This window comes from Anopheles arabiensis, chromosome 3 (genome assembly GCF_016920715.1).
Source record: "Anopheles arabiensis isolate DONGOLA chromosome 3, AaraD3, whole genome shotgun sequence".
Taxonomy (NCBI): domain Eukaryota; kingdom Metazoa; phylum Arthropoda; class Insecta; order Diptera; family Culicidae; genus Anopheles; species Anopheles arabiensis.
The window spans coordinates 39,059,506-39,076,134 of NC_053518.1; the positions used below are offsets into that span (position 1 = coordinate 39,059,506).

General features: G+C 37.0%; 2 protein-coding genes across 2 annotated transcripts in view; one reads left to right on the forward strand and one right to left on the reverse strand.

The window, feature by feature from the left end:
* LOC120904947 (neural-cadherin-like) overlaps positions 1-383 on the reverse strand; it is a 134,591-nt gene extending 134,208 nt beyond the window's left edge. Inside the window, 1 exon segment of the mRNA XM_040315480.1 lies at positions 359-383. Within this exon segment, the coding sequence (XP_040171414.1) occupies positions 359-383 (25 nt within the window).
* LOC120899783 (neural-cadherin-like) overlaps positions 1-16,629 on the forward strand; it is a gene marked incomplete at its 5' end in the record, with an annotated part of 638,244 nt that overhangs the window by 483,075 nt on the left and 138,540 nt on the right. The gene's annotated exons all lie outside the window — the stretch shown is intronic.

Below are 16,629 nucleotides of genomic sequence, written 5' to 3' on the forward strand. Positions count from 1 at the left end.
CACTCACACTGCACAGAGGATTTGTTCCTCTTGCTCTTAGCCTTTGCCACACTCGCTTAAAAAGCCTTTTTTATATTTTTATTCCCTTTTTAGATTTACTGCCACTTTCAAACGACACTATTCTGCACTAGTAACACCCTGTTGCACCTTTTTCAGAACAGCGTGTAATAATTTGTTAGAGATAAAGGCCAAGAAAACTTACCAAATTCAATTACACTTCACTTTCAATGGAAATCTGAAAAATTGGAAGGAAAATTACATCATTCCACACATTCCACAAGCAAATGCACACTCTACATAAACTGCATATTAGTATGGAGAACTTTGCAGCACAGAAACACACGCTTTTTGCTCGTACCTTTCTGCTTGCTTAACCTCAACATGGTATTTCGTCTCGTTACTCTGGTGGTAGACAACGAACGGTTTATTTCTTCTCCCAGACACACCCACGCTTTCGGATAGGACCAAAACTTATTCATTGCGAGCAAAGATTTTCATGTGGATTATCCTTATCACACAAATTCCGAGGCACCAAGCGATTTTAGTTTTCCTGTTTCGACTCAGTAATGCAGTTATAATTGAATATCTTTCTCTGGTTTCTCCCTTTCCCATCAATACAGTATTATGACGAGCGCAACACCACTACACATACCCACTCAAATCACTATTGTGCATGTACTATTTGCACATACAGTTTTCACTTTCGCTCCCACCCAACAAATTAACACAAACCTTGAACGTTGACGTCAATACACCGCGGTGCAATTATTTTATTGATTTTGCGGTTTCTTGTTTATCATGCCGCACAACACACCACTCTTTGAATGCGTAGATCGTAGAAGCTTTTTGTCGCGCCTGACTGTCGCGTTCCCATGATGCCACGTTCCGGTGTGTCGTCTCAATGATAAATCGATCTTTTACCCCACCCAATAGTGGCATAGGATGGTTGTCCACGGGCGTCGTGTAGACTGTGTATGTTGGGAGCGCATCCAGTGGTTGAGGATCCTTGCTTAGGAGGTAATTTCTTTCCTTATCGCACATACGCGGTAACAAACTGATGATATGTGAGGTTTATAATATACATTCACACTATCACGGATCACAGCTGACTTTCCTCAAATTTTAATTCCGAATACTGCCATAAAAAAAACTGACGTGGTAGATGAAAATGAAGCACACATACACTATAATTTACATACAAAACCATAAATAAGGAGAAGGTAAAACTATGTTCCACTGTTTTTGTCACTGCAAAAATTCACTCATCACTGAACGTTGCCAGCACACCTTGACGGTTGTGGATTATTTTTGCTGCAGTAATCCAACACACGTTTCGTTACTTGCAGAAATACTTGTTGTGAAGTGTTGTACTCCACATGTACTCCACTTGTTGTAGTCCAGCCCAAGGCTTTTGGTGCCTTTAGTACATGTGTGTTAACTCTTTGTATATGTGTCACGAAGGCTTGTGATCTCTTTCCAGTTCTGGGAAACATTGAATTCTTTTTTGTTTTTTCTTTCTTCACTGTGCACGTTAGAGATAAATGAAGCGGTAGTACATACTTCTTCGACTTTTGCTTAATACATACAAACACATACTGAGACACACTCATATACACGCATGCCAAGCAAAATGCAAAATGTGCCAAGCGAAGTTGTTAGTTTGTTCTCCTGCGCTTGATGGTATGATTTTACTGTCTTGCATACGCATGTTATGGTGCAAGGTTTAAAGACATATCATGTCAATTGATAAGAAACAGAAACTGTTAGTATCTTTACTCCATTTCCCTTATCAGATATCAACCTATTCAAAAACTACTTTTCATAGCTCACAAAATTATGCAAATAAAAACTTCATCTCACGTTTCAAATGTAAACAACTTAAATGCATTCACACACTCACGGTATAGAGTTGCACCTTATCGCTATCAGTGAGAACGTTGAAAAATGCCGCAATGAATGCTCTTTTGTTTTTACGACTCAGATAACAGACTGAAAGCGTTCACCTTTAGACAACGTGTCCACCCTAGATCCAGTCTCAACTACGGTCAAAGATAAACTAACGGGTAGTAACGATTACCGGGGCACAATCCGAATCACGAAGTTTATTTCATTGTGTTTTATTGTTAGACGTAACGCAACGTTCAATCGTGGGAATGAACAGACCCGAATAAAAACTCCGAACAGGGATGCTTTGAGAGCTTTTTGCACGTCATTCGCGAGTGTTCATTTTCACTTCGCAATTGTTCGGCAAATGTTCGGCCATTTTCAATGCCGCAGGAGAATGTTACATTTCCCCTGTTTAGAATGTTGGTTGATGCACTTTATGGCCTGTATTCCTGCCACGCTGCCAATGCATTTTTTTGTTGGGGTAGGGCGAGCCTTTACAATTTCGAGTTTGTTTCTTGGTACCGTAGTGACGTCGGTAGTGGGAAATCAATATATACTAACAGAAAGAGCGATCCGGCGACAACTAAAAACAACATCAACAGCCTAATGCTTGTTCAGTTACTGGAAAGAGGTGAATGAAATGGTAAAATAAAGTATCTTAGACGTTCAATTTTTTTTATTTGTATTAATTGGCAATGAGATATTTGAACAACGGATTTGCATTACATTACGAGCTGTCAAGTGATTATATTGATTTATTAATTTCTCATTTATTTCTCCAAAAAATATATAGAATCCGTAGCTTACATACATCACTTACAAACCAAAGGACCTATAACTAAGCGTTCCCATGATCCAGTTCATAATAATGCGTTGGACAGTATATAATGTCATAAACATAAAATGTTGTTTTCATTTATTTGCTCGACAGGTTTTTCTCGGTTGAGTACTGAATCTAAACTTGACTAACTGTTCCTATTTCCTACGCTTAGATGTGTCGGGGATTTGTTCTGGAATCTACAGGAATTAACATACATTACAGGATACAAGGTAACATACATTAACCTAGTTTTTTTTTTAGAATGTATGCCTTTCTGCTCGTGTCAGAGCAGTGCGACTTAGATTTATAATAGTAGAAAACAAACACAGGATCGTATTTGGTAAAAGCGATAATTTTAGCACAATGGTTAAAGAATATCACAGAATGATTAATTGATACGGCTTTAACATGTCTACAAGCTTAATGATAGGAAAAAGTAAAACTGAAGGGAAAAAAGGCGATTTAAAAAAAAACCTTGTATAGCTTTAAACTGATCTATTTTAAAACTAATTAACAAGAGTTAAAGACACAATTATATTGATCCTCATGATGGGCGATTATGATTCTAATTAACATTTTGTCCGCCGGCCTGACGTCACAGTATTTGAGTGAGCACGTAGCGCATGGCAAGAGAGCGATGAGAGCGACAGTTTATCATACCATTAGTATGACTATTTTGTTTCATTGCGATGGGCGGCGTAGCACATGTCGTTCTCGTTCTCTCTTTCCTACCTCATTCGTTCTCAAGAGAATCACTGAGCGTTAGATGCAAAGCTGAACGGTGAGCAAAACTGTCATGCGAATTTATATGACACGGCACTTAAAGTGTAAACAAACAAAAATAATTACTTACTATCTGCACAATTTTGTTCTATCGCAAAACAAAACACTAATGAATATACAAACTTCAAAAGAAGCTATTGTCAAAATGCAAAGAAATAATAAAGGCACTCAACAGCAAAAAGCGAAAGATAAACTTTGTTAGAAACTGCCGTTCTAACTCGGAAAAATTGAATAAAATGAATTTCTTAGGTTGGCACTACAGGTGCACCAAAAAATAGTTTACTTTTATTCTTGCTATCGCTTATTCACTTTTGGATATTTTCTTGTTATTGTCCCCGTTTATGTGATTTCCTTGCCTTTTTATCTCTTTTCGCGCTCACAAAACATCGCCTTGGCTGACAGTCCGTTGGAACCTTATAACAGTTTCCAACAAACTTACTTACTTACTTATTTGACGCTACAACCGCTTTGCGGTCTTGGCCTACCTCAGGAGTGTTTGAAATCGCTCAAGGTCTCGCGCCTTCGTCTGCCAGTCCGTTATCTCGGCCTTAATGGTGAAAGCCTCCACGCCATCTTGCAACCTCAATTTGGGCCTACCACGACTCCTCTGTCCTTGTGGGCGGCCTAAAAAGACTTACTTAAACTAAAGATAGGATAAATGTACCAATAGTGGTGCAATTTGTGGTGGTACAGATGTATTTTAATGGATTTAAAGTGTCAGAAACGACAATTTTTAAATATTTCAACACATAACAGTTGGAATATGCTTTATCTTCACAATCACAACCATTTTTACCATGAAACACATCCAATTTACGAAAAAATACATATTTTTGTGATTGCTTCGTTGTACCTATAATGGTGGTATGGTTCCTATAGTCGTCGTATTGTGTTCCTATAGTGGTGGTAAACAAAGATGCCTCAAAACAGTGTATAATATCAATATAACTTAGTTTTGAAGCTGTTTTCGTATGAATAGCATGGATTACTGCCATAATAATGATATATTTCGTAATTTGATCGTAAAAATGTATGATTTTGGTTGATGAAAAAATTGACTGAAGTACTGAATAGCACCTGTCGTCAACCCATACTTAGAAGAGTTTGCTTGATTTGAAGTCGATTTTTCACTCAGCCAGATAAGCGAATTTTGGCCTTTGTTTCATAAATTACTTACAGAAAACTAATTTTTGTTGCTTATTTTAATGAAAACAGTACGACATGTCACAAATGTCGTTAAAAAAATCTAAAATTACCTGTTTTTATTGATTTTAGAACTAGGGCCACTATAGGAACATGCCTGTTTGGTGTACCTATAATGGCATTATCGTAAAAAACACTTAAAATAAACACTTAAAAATACGTAAATATGGTTAAAAGCCAATGAATTTGAATAAAACAATATCATTTGATAACAGTTATGTTAAAAACTAATAATTGCGTTGTCATGTGGTCATTTAGAACGTTAACAAGAATATGAGTATCGTTATGAAATCATAAGGATTTTGAAAAAATGTGGATACCTTTCACAAAATAATGGATTTTTCAGTCATTAAGAAACGGAATGGCCCCATTTCATTTTTAAATCCTTTGTAAAAGGCTAGAGAACATTTCACACTATCATAAATAACTTAACTACTGTTAATATATCGTATGAGACGCATTTTAGTGCAATACCACCTAAGCTAAAGCATATAAATAACGCTTCCCTTGTCTAGGAAACCTACTATTGATGCGCGTTACGTTCCGAACCTGCCAGGTGCGATCCGTTCCAACATGCAAGCACCCGAACCGTGATCCTTATTTTTAACCCGATCAGGTTCAAACTAAACCTGTTTTACCGTTTTTTGTAAGCAGACCTGAACTGGCTGCTATCAACGTTCTTATCGATCCGATGTAAACCGTTTTCTCTCTGCGTTCTTTGCGATCTGTGTTGGAACGGTTGCTCTTAGTGCTCTTTGCGATCCGGCCTAGAACGCTCGACGTTCTACTCTCTTTGATTTGATGGGCCGATTTGCTGTAAACAAAGCATCCAGGATCATTTTGAACCTGTTTCTCTCAGCGTTCTTTTCGATCCGGTCTGAAACGCTCGATCATCTGCTCTGTTTCATACGATGGGCCGGTTTGGTACGAACAAAGGAAGCAGGTGAAATCTGAACCTGTTTCTCTCAGCGTTCTTTTCGATCCGGTATAGAACGTCGTTCTCTTCTCTTTTGCTGGTTTCTTGTTTGGATACACATACACATTCTGTCTATATGATTGATAACAGAGCAAGCCATACTCTTTCAGTCACAGAGATAACGGTACAACACCTGCGCCATGAAGCCAGAAAAGGATAGAGATTTGTGAAGAAGTGAGAAGCTAATCGCCAAAATTTAAAGAGCTCAATGAAAGAATTACTTCTCTTCTGCCATATGAATGTTATCAGTACTGGTGCGTTATTTGGACTGGATTGTGGTAATCAATGAATTGCTATGTGTTGGGTGCTAAGCTGCTCCGTTGCGTATGCATCTTAAATGAACTCACTTGAATGTTTACCTGTGATCTTCTTTGTAAAACTAAAATCTTATGGTGCACGACACGTTTAGCCTTCCGTAATAATTTATTGAACACCGTTCATCTTACCGTGGAATAGCGCTATTCTTATAGACAATTAAAATGCACTACCGGAGAATTGGACACTCCGGAAGAGCACCATACAGTATAATGTCAATCCTACGGAAACAACTTAACACTCTTTGTATTTATTATAGACAGCTGATTCGATGCTAGTTGCTTCTTTCAAGCATATTTAATTCAACAAGATTAGTGTGATTTTATCCATACGGTGTTTAAAAATCCGATTAAACTTGGCGGAATATTTTCTCGCAAAATTGCATGTGCGTTGTAAAACATTTCTAATTTATTTCTTTATTAGAAAGTGTTAAAAGAGAAAAAAGATCAATTTGAGCTAAAAACAAAAACAAAAATATATTTTTAAATTAACACTTTAAGCGCCGCGTCATATGAAATCGCATGACGGTTTTGCTCACCGCTCAGCTTTGTATCTGACGCTCAGTGATTCTCTTGAGAACGAATGAGGTAGGGAAGAGAGAACGAGAACGACATGTGCTACGCCGCTTATCGCAATGAAACAAAAGAGTGATAACAATGGCACGAGAAACTGTCGCTCTCATCGCTTTCTTGCCATGCGCTACGTGCTCACTCAAATACTGTGACGTCAAGCTGGCGGTCAAAGTGTTAATAATGCACTGTATAATGGGTTACCTAAGATAAGCGTTTGTAGTAGAATAGTTTCACATATTCAACAAACTATTTTTAAGCTTTGTTTGAATTGCAACTGTGTGATTATTGCACATAAAAAATATTAAACAATATGTAATGTATGCTTTAAACTTATTCATTTATAAAGTGAGCAACTGATAAAATCGTAACTGTTGACATGATGTGCACCTCTTGCAGATTATCAGCCGTATTATTTACAAAACAATTAACTGTCAAGGACAGCTCAAATTATTTATAAAAGAAACCCTAGATGGCGTTGTAAGGTAGATAAGGACACACAGATATCCCCAATATGAGACAACTGGCTATACTGCAAAATAGGGCCAATAAGAGAAAAGTTCGACCAAGTTCGCTAAGCGTGGTCAAATAGGGTCAAGTAGATCAGTTGGTCAGAAACAATGTGCCATTGATAACAGCGCTTAGTTGCAAATTAAATACGAGAAAATAAAGACTAATTTTTGAAGTGATTGGCGAAACCCTAAATACGCGAGCGACAATTACAAAAAATCTGTAACAGCAATGAAAGAAACTTATAAGAAAGTGGTGCGGACAAGTAGTGATACAGGCAGGCCTAGACCGACAACGGTTGTTGAGCCAATAGTAGAAGTGTTGAGATCATTTTAAACTTTTTTTCCCGCTTCCCTTCGTTGGTTAGTATTTGGCGATGAACCATTTTGCTGCAACAATCAGTTTGATTTCGGCCCATTAGCCATCAAAACCCTACGGATCTGCTCTTGATGTCACCCAGATGATGCGACGAGAGTCCGTATTGCCAGCCGGTGGAGCTTTTCTGATTTTCTGATTATTCGACAGTTAAAAGAACAGGCGAAACCCTTGCGAACGGTCAAACACGAAGGTTCAATTCTAAGGACAGTCTGAAAGCGAACTCAGAAGAACTGTCTCTCAGATGCATGCAAAGAACCTGCTTCAGTTAAAAGCAAGTTAAAAGTATTCTTTTTACTTCGTTACAGTTATATTGTTTATCATTTATCATTTATTTGTGCCTTTTTAAAATGCAGGAAATATCCAACAGCTTAAAAAATAGCAAACAAACCGTTATTGCACTACATGCACTACATACCGTTCACACTAATGGCATAGAAATTGATTAATTTTTTCAAGTATCATTCGACAGTTCTTCAATTACATTTTAGTAGTCTTTTAAGAGTCGACAACCTTCCGTTAGCCAACACTGTCACTCTTAGGAAATACTAGTTTATTCTCTTCTATTCTTCCTCGAAACACAAGGGATGACGCTGTGAAGGGTACGATTCCAAGTGGTTGTTAAATTTCGACAGCCATAAGGATTTTTCATGGCACACCTTTGACTTTGAACGAGGCTTTGCAGTGAATCATCATTGAACTAGGGAGCAAGACATTTGACTGGTACTCATAAACTGACTCGGGTCGTTCCCGTTTCAATGTAAGACTTTTTGCGATGTCGAACAAACAGGATCAATGATTTCGATTGACAGGTGACATAAATTGTCCTACCATTAAAAGGAGAATGCATGGTCCTTAAAAGGTACATAGGTTGATCCCAAGTCCTACACAATCTGTGACTGGTTGAAATACTGAAACGTGAGCATGTTCATCTTACAGGACGAAACAATCGTTAAAGATGGACGAAGAGGTTTACGAGTTGTTTAAATGACCACCGGTCGTATGGAGATGCTTTTCAACCGGGACAAATCGTGCTGTGGTTTAAGAGGAGGATGATATGCAGAAAATGTGTTATTTTATCGTTGACTGTATAACCCGCCATTATTTGTTTAATGCCCATTAAAGTCATTGAATTTATCCGTCCTGTGCATAGATAAATCAATAAATCCTGAACGGAACAAGTTTAAATATTTTGTTAAAGAGCATTTTCAATTGCCTTTTTAAGCTCTACATAGCTGCCCAAATTCACTTTATCATTAACCATTAACAAAAAAAAAAATCAATATTGAAAATGCTAGCCATTTTATAAAGGAAAATGGTTATTAATATAGTACCCCAACTGTCAGCACTGAGTAGCTACTTGTCCCGCAAGTTTGTACTCGCATCATCTGATTCAAATCAACCATAATCGGTGAACGCATAAGTAAACGAATGACTGCATTGCCACTGGTGGCGTTTTTCGATTGTTTTGATTAAAGTTTATGGAACCTTGGGAAGAAAGCTAATACGTGAAAAACGTGCAATACATACAACAGCTTAATCAAAAGCAAAATTGTTGTTGGTAAGAAACAATATAATAAGAAATATTCAATAGGGGAGGAGCCCACAATGTGTAAAAGTATCTTTTGTGGATTTGTTGGTTTTTGTTGTTGTGTTGTATTTTTGGTACTCGTACTGGCATTATTATCATGACAGCAAGAAGCATTTTTAAAAGTTAGATGGTTAAAGAAGTTGAAAACTTGTCATATTTTATTATTATTATTATTTATTCCAAAAGTTATCCAGCTGGCATAAGCTTACATAACATACCTATTTCTATAGTTAATGCTAAAGAACAGTGCTAACAAAAACGTATCGAAAAACATAACAAGTTTAACTGTCAATCAACCAAATAAAAAAAATCAACATAAACTGTGGAAGCGTCATATTAAGCTATCTAAAAAGGTCCGTAAATTGCTTAAGTTTGAGTTCAAGTCGACATTGTTTCCTAGCGAGTTATAGGCACTTATAATTTTTAATAAAGGATCGTTAGATCCAAAATTAGTCTATCTGAATCTGAAAGCATAGATTGTGCTTTTGTGGTGTTCTAATTTCGTGCTAATTTTGAGAAACTGATTCTTCTTTGACAAGGTACGTCGCATAGATTTATCTTTTACACATTCAGTGTATGAAACGGTCTTCTTATTTCCTTTTTTTTCAGTTTAAATGTTAACGATTGCCTTCCATTAAAGTGTAACTTCCACCTTTTATCTCAGCTCAATACAATAATAAATTGGTAAATATAATTGAATAATTTTGTAAACATAATTGATAGTTTAATGCTTTATATATCCTGCAATCAATGTGTTTCGTGCTGCAAATTTAAATCACATATTTTAACAGTGAGATTGAAGTACAGTGAACCCTCTCTTATTTTAAAGGGGATGGGACTGTTGAATAAGAGGGGTTTTCAAATTACAGAGGAGGAAAGTGAATGAAAGGACCATCCAAACAAGAAAGAGACAGAACATTTAGTATGTAGCCTTAACTGTTGCTATAGGAAACTGCGAACAGGATTGCCAATTTGAGGATACATCTTTCAATAACCATGGTAACACCATACACAAATAAGAGGGACACAGATTTCAGAGGTTTTCCAAATTAGAGGAACAAAAATGTACTGGAAATCAAGGGACTGTGCAAAATGTTCAAATAAGAGAGGTTTTTCAAATTGGAGAGGTGTCAAATAAGAGAGGGTTCACTGTATTTATAACGTTTTTGTACCCACTTTTTGTAACAAAACATAGTCCACAAATAAACATGCCTATCATATTGCGAAAATTCCCTCGAACGTTCATTTTGTTAATTTTGATAAGTTGCTTTTCCGTCGAATGCTTCGAGTCGACGAAGCTTTATGCCAATTAAATATATGTCGATCGAGTAGGCAGAATCGCGTGATTTTCTCCCGACATGTCAAACCAAGATCTATTAAGGAGAACAGGTCGATGCAAAGCCCGTTGCTAGGTTGCCATTTTCAGGTCGCTTTTGACAGTTTCATGAAAAAGTGTTTACAAACAAACGGGTAATAGTTAATACGGAAAAGTGGACGAATTTACTATTAGGAAGATTATATTGGTTAAATTTCTTGTGGTCAATCACTTCTGGAGAATTAAGGAGGCGTAATTGCAGTCTACTCTTTGTTCAGAAACGTTGATAATCTTTTTGATTGTTTGCCATTCCGTGACCACAAACCACTACCGTTTTCAACGATCCTGCTGGGAAAACGAAAAGTTTAACATGTTCCAACTGGGTAAAAGAAGTCCTATTTACTTTCAATGAAACACTGAGAGTAAAATGAAACATCCAATCGACACACACTCATACAATATGCATACCGTCCTTTACTTATAACCCGGCGACGAATGATAAATGAGATCCATGGATTCAATCAGCAATGTAATATTCTAATTAGATTCTATTTTTTATAATATTCTAAAAGGAAATGAGTGCTAAACATAACAATGTTCACTTTAACTGTCAAAATTTTCCCATGGCTTTCTGTCATTTTACTCTAAACGCTTCGACCTGTTCTCTTTCAAGGACCTTGGTTCAAACTGTCGGAAACACGTATATTCAATCATTAAATCAATTGTGACCGCTGTCTACATTTGTAATTATTTTCAACACAAGTGTAGTAATATTTTTATTGCTCACATTTAACCCATTTGTGACCATAATATGATAATTATTGATTGAAAAGAAGCGTTCAATCACTGTGTTTACACTTACTCCGTTCTCCGGTTGCTTCGATCAACTGTCATGCACGTTGGAACAAAAACAAAAAAGTCGACGAAAACTTCATTGAATCGAAAGGCAAATATGACATCAAATTTTCTCCCGTTCGATTATGGGGCTTCCGACGGGTTCGAGAGTCGTTCGATGTATATGATAGGCCTGAAAATTGGTTGGTTCTGATAGGACCTATTTAATGTTCTAGCCCAACCCGTGCAGGTTTTTATAGTTTTTATAGTTGTGATCTACTATCACAGGTGGAAACAGGCGGCCAAGTGATTTCGAAAACGGAATAATTCTAATGGTGGTTGAATGATTTTATTTAATTCCCAGCCCACCCGTGCGTGTCATCCCTAAAATAACTCCGAAAATAATTTCCTGGTTACTGTTTTTCTTTTTTATTGTTGTAGCACCATCATATTTTATATCCCCTACAAGAATAGGATTTGTTTTCCCCTAATTTTCGAGTCGTAAGCATCATTGTACCAGATAGTGTTAATTGTTATCTTCTCTAGTCATTTGCCGAGGATCGAAAATAAAAGGGCTGTTTATGAATACGGAAGAGTAATTATACAACCCGTTCACTCGCTCCGACAGCGCTTTGGTCTTGCCTGTTTCGATTTGGCCATACCTCCAGTAGTTCGCTGTCTGAAGCGGATGCCATGAAACCCAATAGGTCAAACGAACTAATAATTATGCAATTTTAGTAATTTTGCGTGAAGTGTTGCTTTTCTCGTCTTTTCTTTATCCATTTTTTACTCGAGTATAAATGTAAAAAAATCTTTCATGCATATATCGCGTTCAAGCAGGATATTCCGATCTCGTTTCTAGATGCTTCTTCGTGGAACAAATTCAACCTAAGGCAGAGCGTAACGAGGAATATTAAACAGGGCATATTTTGTTTGAGACGAGTACTATTTTATTTCGCTAAGATGATATTCAAATGGCAGAATGAAAATGGTGGGGGTCAGAAAATACTAAAAAAAAAAATACACAAATAAAATGACAATGTTTGCAGTAATTGATATAGACGATGGGTAGTTACTGTCAAATCGGAAAACGTTAGTTGGTAATTTCCTTAACGTTGAATAATTGAAATTGCTATGTCAATGACTTGTTCCGCCCGATAGCAACTTGAAAGGACTGTGATGATCACTGTTCTAGAAGCAAAGTTCTTTCTTCAACTGAAACTTAAAACGTGATCTTTTAACTCGTCGTTTACTGCATTACTTTATTGCTCAAACTCTCACAACGTAGCAAAGTAAATTTCGCGGCGGATTGTTAAAAAATTTCACGTACGCTTTCCTATGCTTTCTGATTTGATCTCATGGCGCTCGCGCGATGGCCGTTTTTCGATTCACGAGGCGATGTTTTTTCTGCTCCCTTTGGTAACGGCAAATCGGCGACGTTTTGGTTCGGCTGTCAACGGCATAACAATAAACACAAATTGTAAACAACAATTTGTCACTTTTCGCCGACCTCGTTGTTTTATACAACAATCACTTTGTTGAAAGCAGTTCAAACATTACAGATGTTTTATCAAGATTGAACAATTTTGTAATGAAAATGTTTCGTGCTATTCTGTTTCGGTTGTGAGGGTGATCCTTGCTTTGTTTCGTTTGATTATAGAGTAATTATTTTTAAAAAGACAGCTTAAATGAATAAAACATGTATTAATTACTGAGCCGACCCATAACCTCTTAGTTGTTTTCATCCGCTCTTCGACGTGCTCCCGTAAATTGCGTACCGCGTAAAAAATGTACTTAGTGACATCTCGGGAATTGAATAAAGCAATAGTCAACCCACGAGGTAGACAAAATTGAGAATTGAGTTTAATCTGTAACAATTAATTTCTTTTCATGTTTTAATTTATCCTAATATAATCTTAATTTAAAAAAACTACTTATTTGATCGAAAATTTTACCTTTGATCAACTTTATTGTACGATTCATTATTCAACTATCTCTAATACTTCCATAGTTGCACTAATACTAGTAAACGAATTCATTCTACCATATGGAGCTCAAATTATTTTAAAATACTTACATAGCTTAAGGTGCTAACAGTTAGGTTATTTTTATGGCTGTCATAAACGATAGAGATTGCTCTCATGGCATGCTCATCTCATTTTCTTGTTGTATGTTGGGTTTATATTTCGTTTTGATCATCAAATTTTCAAAACATCAGATGTATGCAGTGGTGGATTAACACGAGCGGAGGACCTCAGCAGCTATACTAATGTAGGTCTTTCTGAAGTTTAAATGGGATTAGTTGTATGAGGAATTTTAAACCAGAGAATGATAACAAAGCACATTTGTATGTGAGCGAAGTGTGGGTTCCTTTGCTCGGGGCCCCACGCGGCCCCTTAGTTTGCGTACTGGTTAATCCGCCCCTAGATGTATGATGTGTATGGATTTAACTTCGACGAGAAGTTTCTTAATGAAATGAAAAAAGTGATGATGGCCATATGTAGAGAATATTTTGAAAATTGAAAATCTAGCTGGAATATATTGGCTACAATAAATAAACTAATGGAGTTTTTAAATGTATTCGCGATGTTTTATCATATAAGATGTAATAGAGAAAAGTTGGAAAAGAAATTTCCCTTCCAAGGCTCATTGGAAATAGCAGTCTTTACCTATGATAGAGGGATATTCCTAAATCTTGACTTGGGAAAACATACGATTTCGTCTACTGTCTACACCAGGAGTCTTCAAACTACGGCCCGCGGGCCGCATACGGCCTTCAAGAGCTTACAATGCGGCCCACGATGTCTTTGCCAGAGTTCAAATAAATATTACGTTATTTTGACTTTTTCAAATAAAATTGTATTTTTTACTTTTCTTAGACAAAAATCAAGCTTTAGTTACACGAAGGTGTACAAGTGTCGATATTAATTTGATATAAAAACGAGATTTAAACGTTTACTCATCAGTTAAAGGTAGCGTCATATGGCCCTCAACATAGTTATTTTTGAAGCAATGCGGTCCGCGAGCTGAAAAGTTTGGAGGCCCCTGTTCTACACCAATCAGTGTCTTTTTCACGAAACCCTTGATTTATGTTCTGGAATTATTTATTTAGTTTGGATGTTATTTTGTACATATTGTTTCGATTTGTACATGTGATGCATTCGCTTGTGACTATGCTATTTGCCTGTTTTGCATTTCGTTCCATTGGTCTGTTCTTAAGGTTTTTCATGGTTCTCGATGTATCTTTTTGTTTTATCCTTTTGATGTTTATCACTCGATGTACCCTCCCCTGTGTAAAACAACGTGTTTACACTTTATCATTCGATTAATTAATGAAAGGTGTCATAAAACAAGAGAAAGAACACATTTAATCTCATTGCTTTTGCTTTGTTATGAAAAGAGCGGAGCGCATGCTACAAAAACACAAACAAATTTTACAAATTTAAACATCCTATCTTAAGAGAACAGAATCAATACATAAATCATGAGCATAGCATAAGAGTCAAATTATTTCTTTTACTAGAATTCCGTTGTCGTAGAGCCTCTGGAGATTGAATGAGCATTTTACATTGCATTACATCGACATTGCGATCCTTTCTCGTTTGGTGCCTGTTTCAGAAAACAAAACAAAACAAATACATTGTGCTTCATCGTCACCAGTGGTGGGTCCAAAACAAACATTCACCCAACAATGTTTCACAGCATCCAAGCTAGATGAGCAGCTGAAGTTGAGTCCAAGCTGCCTGCACCGAAGCAGTCAGGTCAATGTTTGAGGAAGTACCAAAAACAAACATCAATCTTGAAATGAATTACGGCTGCTCCACCGCCGAATGACGGTGATGGTGAAGAATGGCTCAGTCTCACCATGATGAAAACGCGACATTTTTGACAAATACCAATGCCCGCAAAGTCTGCAGCCAATACCATCAAGGATTGATGTGTTCACAAAGATGACGAATGTGTGGGAGCCACCGTGTGAAAGGCAATACTGAAAAGCACATAGGGTTATCTCCGGTGGGATCCTAGTCTAAAGTAACGTTGTTCTTGCCAGTGCTGTCGATCGGTAAGCTAGTTTCGGTTGCATTGTGAAAACCTCAGCCCATCGTTCGCGTGTTGAGGTGAATCGCAAAAGGAAAATCGTGCAATCGCATTTTGGAAATCTCAACTTTTTTCCCAGCGTCCGGTGATTCATCATCAAAATTCATATATATTCGCTTTTAAAAATTCATGCATACCCTGGAACGTTCTTTCATTAATGTTGGAATACAAGTTTCTTATCATACATTCGCTAAACCTAGAATTCAGTGTACAGCCGTTCACAATCGGGACCTCGAATAGAGAGCTCAGGAACAATTCGATTATGACTTCGTTGTCCAACGGAGGGAAACAGCTTGCACCTGCATAAAATGATTGCTCCGCTGTATGTGTTTTGTCTCGAACAATAACAAAAACGAAAATAAAATCGGGTCTTTATACAGCCCGAAGGGTCTACCATCCACTCAACTCTTTGTAACAGAGTCATCAGGTCATTTCAGGTCAGGCGATGAATTTCAATCATGGGGAACTGGCGTATGACTTACCAAAATGAGAAAATAGAATATTCCAGTTGAATCAGTGCTAGTGTCGTCAGTTCTACCACAAGGGTACACACATCCAGCGTGACAACCAGGCATCGTTTATCTGTATTACACTAAAATTACAGGCCAGTGTTGCTTGGAACGACAAATATCACCCACATGGTTGGCTCTAATGGATGTTGAGCTATCGGTAGTCCACTTGTAGTATTGGTTTGTATCTAAAACCTATTATAAATGCTCTATCGAGCACAAGCTAACGATCACGGTCAAGATTCAAATGATTCTTTTTCACTAAACTTCATTCATACATAAGTACAACACCACGTGGTTGTATGGAATGGGATTATCATCTTGCTATATATTAAATCGCCACAAAGACGTGAGAGTAAACATTCAGTGAGAGAGAGAGAGAGAGAGAGAGAGAGAGAGAGAGAGAGAGAGAGAGAGAGAGAGAGAGAGAGAGTGGTCAGAGCAGAGCTCTCTGTGCAACGCGGGTTGCTGCAAAAAAAAATGGCTCCATACACAATTGCACAGTGGAAGCAAACCGGGATGAAAATCATTGTTTTAATTCTAGATCTCAATGCCTGTAGTATTTATGCTTTAAAGTAGATACTATTACATAAGGAAAGGCAAAACATAGTCTAAGAAATCTCGTTTATTGCAAAAAAAAAATGCTAAACTTGAGAAATGTTTCAAATCCTTCATATTTAAGCAAATGGAAGAAGCATCTTTCAATTACGATATTTCAAAAAGTGCTGATTTGATTTTGAAAGGTAATAGTGTGTTCGAAAGGTTATTTAACCCTTTACATTTATCCCTTATTTATTTTCATTTTAAGATTTTAATGAAATTTATGGGAATAACTATTTAAATA